Raw genomic sequence first — 3,975 nt, forward strand, 5'->3', positions numbered from 1 at the left:
TCCCCGTGTGCTCGACCGTGCAAATATGGTCCGGCCTCAGTTTCGCGTCCATGTCCACGGTGGCCACGCTTTTGTCGTTGCCGGGCGTGCCGGACGAGTACGTCGAGGCGAGCGTCGAGCTGCATTCCTCCAGGTACCAGGGCTTGTAGCCGCCTTGGGTGGCGCTCGATATGGACAGGGTGAAGATGCTGTTCGTGTAACCGTCGCAGTTGCAAGAATCCGTGTGACGGCCACCATTGCCGGACGCCCATACGAAGATGGAACCCTTGCCTTTGCGCCCCTGTCCGGCGAATAATTAATTAATTCACGTTTCAGGAGTTAGGAGTATCGGTTACGCGACGAGAGATACCTTTGTCTTTGAGAGCGTTTGGATCTTATGCGTAACGCGAGAAGGTAATATCTTGGAATGGTGAGTTTATATAATAGTTTATATGTAGAATAAATTTTGAAGAAACGCAACTTACGCTAGTTACACCGTAGATAAACGCCCTCCTGGCAAGAGGACCGGGACCGTCCACGGTTTTGCCGTCGTCCTCCGGGCCCCAAGAAGCGCTGTATATGTCGATGTGATCAGGATTCAATCCCAACGCCCTGGCTTCGACGGCGTCGTTAACCGGGCCATCGAGCATTCGAACGCCTGATAGATATGGATAATATAAATACGTTTCCTTCTCATTGAAATTAAATTTTTAGTCTATGAAATTCTTCTCGCTTTGGAATCTTTGGAGTTAATTTCGAAAAAGTGGAATTCTAGTTGATGATCAGAGGAAGCTAAGATTAGATTGGATTTTAATAATTTAAGAGGAAATCTTCTTATTTAATATAATTTGAATTTGTTTGTAGTTTGCATCAGTAGCTTTGATATATCTTGACCTGATACATTTATCTAGTTCAATCTATATTAATTGAAAAATAGCAACAAACTTACTTTTAATAATTCTCACTCTATTTATTTTTAATCTCGTAACACGTTACAAAGCTCTATTGGCCATGATTATACTTTTCTTATATTCCATCTTTCTCTTATATTTCACTTTCTCCTTATTCAATTTACTCATTGAATTCCATGAGAGGGAAACGCGGCCACTTTGATGCTGTTATACGTTATTTCGAGCGCGTTAAATCGAACACGGGCTGTTGACACGCATTTTAATGGAAACGAGCCGATAATATTATCGAAACCCGATATTCCCGCGACGACGAAAACGACTTATAAACTGGCGGCTCGATACGCGGAATGAGTGACACTCGGGTAATTGTCATTGGGAAACAGGAGGAAATTGAACGTAGAATGCACGAAACGGTGGTAAGAATGTTCGCAACAGGCGATGAGATTGTTTAGACGCGATTAAGCGCCTGTGAATGAAATTACAGGGAATGAAAGTTACTCGATATCGAGGAAAAAGAGATTTTATATTAAAATTTTGCTACGTTTGATTGCATTTCTTTGTTTTTTATTTATTTTTTTTTTTGCTAATTTTAAAAAATTATAAATAAATAAAACTTGAGAAATTGAAATCAGAAATCTTTTTCGATATATAGGGATTATTGATGATAACTATTTTAATTATTTCTATCGTTAGTGGATCGATCAAATTTTTAAATAAATTTTTCCAAAATTTTTTATATGATGCTTTGTTTATAAAACAATTATTATCTATCCTGTATTTAAAAATTATTTTTCAAAAACATATTTTCCATCTTTTTAATAATGACGACTTTCTGTCAAGAATAATAAACTTGCAGAATTCTAGATAGAAAAGTACAAGTAATAACATTTTTTTCTACATCAATAACTTATAAAAGAAATGCAAGTTTTTATTATTATTAGAACAAACGATAGCAATATATTCCAAACGCAAAATTAAAATAAATCAGTTGATCTTTATTCCAAACAATTATAAAAACAAATTCTTTTACCTCCTATGCTGGCATTATACGCGACTCCAACGCCGCAATACTGGTTGAAAGCGACAGCAGCGACCTCACCGGCGCAGCGAGTTCCATGCTTATTGTCGCCATTGTCCCTTGGCATCGGGTCATTGTCATTGTCGTTGATGTCTGTGCTGGCTTGGTGATCGTAATTCAACGCCAAATCCGGATGATTCGTCTGTATTCCGTCGTCGAGGATCGAAACGACGACACTTTTACCAGTGTAACCTTTCTGCCACGCCGGGCCAAGATTCATGTCGTAGCCATCTTTGGCTCCACCATTCTGCAATCACATTGTTCCTTGATTTTAACGGTGAGTTTTCATGACCCTTCGATTCGTATTTCACCCAATGTGAAGAAAATTCCATTAGAAATAAAATTTTCGCACGATTTCGAAAAGAAATGAAACATTTTGAATATTTTTCAAAGCAATCTTCGATTCAACGATCGACACCGATCCAATCAGGATACGAATACATTCGTGAATAAAACTCGAGAATTATTTTTCGCGAATAATTGCCACTCTCAATGTGTGATGGGAAATAAAAACCAATTCTCCAGTATTTTATTCTCGAATGTATTTCTACGTGTTTATAATAAAAAAAATAGCAAATCTCATACCCGAAATATGAATCTGATAAAGAAAATCCACGGAAAATTAATCACGAGCAAAATTGAATTTCGGCTCGAAATTTACAAAAGTTGAATGGTAAGAGATACGCGTGTTCCACCTTGCGGCAAAACAAATGGATTGCAATTCGGTAATAACGCATTTTGTCAGAGATGAAATATCACGTTTGCAATACTTGAAATTAATTAACTCGACTAATGGCCGTGCATAAATATCACGCCCAGTTCTTTCGTGTATCGAAACGCCGGTAATAACGGTAAATCATGTTCCGTACGCGTCAGGGAGGAATAGAATTTATAGTTACGCGCACGTCGGAACTTTTCCATATATAATTCTAATAAAATTTTTCCCCGTGTGACGAATAGCTGTCGAAACGGGGAAGGACAGGAGACGAGACACTTCATCAATAACGCATCTCCATTCTAAATTATTATACTATATATATATATATATATATACATATATACGTTTGATGAAAAATTGTTATCGACAAATGCTATCAAAGAAAGCGCTCGATGCTACGTTAGAATAACATAGAGTTTTATATAGATGAGTGCAAGTCGGAAATATAAGTCATCTTCCTTTTTTTTTTTTTTTAACACTTTTAAAAGATTTTTTCAAAATTTGTAATTTACTTGATTAAGATCTATATATTGAAAAGAAACAAAATTAAAATTTAGATTGATATAATTTATTATTTCGAATTAATTTATAATTGATTTCATTAATTTTTAGTAATAAGAGTATTATTTATTCCTCCCCAAAAAAACTGTAAATTTGTAACGAATCAACAGAGAGAGAAAGAGAAAAAAAAATAGATTGACAATCGAAGCTGAATCCAAGGTTCAGTAGTTGGGCGGTTAAACCCAGACACGGTTGTTTGTATTTTCCGCAAATCGTTCAATCGAATCTGCTTATTTCACGGTCGAAAAATCGCGAAAATCTTATCGGGCGTGGAAGAACCTTATCGTTCGTGAGAAATCCACTGAATTGGGGATACGAATTCTCGTTCAATCCGTTTTTCAAATACGCATCTCTGTCTTCCCCAGTTCGTTATAAACGACTGAAATTTTTAATTCACCTATTTCGTCGCGTTATACCGGAGGAGGGAAAGTAATTTGCCCTCCCCCCCTCTATAAACAGAAACTGCGAGATTGTCTGGCGCGTGTAATAAACGGTGAAAATTTTCGTGCCGCACACTATCTCGATAAATAAAATCGCGCGCTTGTACATAACTGAAAATTAAACGAAGAATGAATTTTTTTTTTTTTCCGTCCCGCTTCTCTTTTTTTTTTTTCGTATAACGAAATGTAAATGTTTTAACTAGGAATCGCGTCGATTCGGGGTGAACACGAGAAAATGGAAAATTCGATACGGATTGTTCCGTGAAGAAGAAAAAAAAAAAAAAAAAA

The 3,975-nt window shown here is 36.7% G+C and overlaps 1 protein-coding gene across 1 annotated transcript in view; it reads right to left on the reverse strand.

Moving 5' to 3' along the window:
- LOC102676497 (furin-like protease 2) overlaps nucleotides 1–3,975 on the reverse strand; it is a 402,319-nt gene that overhangs the window by 9,307 nt on the left and 389,037 nt on the right. The window contains exons 5-7 of the mRNA XM_006609486.2: nucleotides 1,921–2,215; nucleotides 465–637; nucleotides 3–280 (exon numbers count right to left, since the gene is read on the reverse strand). Of these exons, the coding sequence (XP_006609549.1) occupies nucleotides 3–280; nucleotides 465–637; nucleotides 1,921–2,215 (746 nt within the window). The remainder of the gene's footprint in view (nucleotides 1–2; nucleotides 281–464; nucleotides 638–1,920; nucleotides 2,216–3,975) is intronic.

This window comes from Apis dorsata, unplaced genomic scaffold (genome assembly GCF_000469605.1).
Source record: "Apis dorsata unplaced genomic scaffold, Apis dorsata 1.3 scaffold_56, whole genome shotgun sequence".
NCBI lineage: Eukaryota > Metazoa > Arthropoda > Insecta > Hymenoptera > Apidae > Apis > Apis dorsata.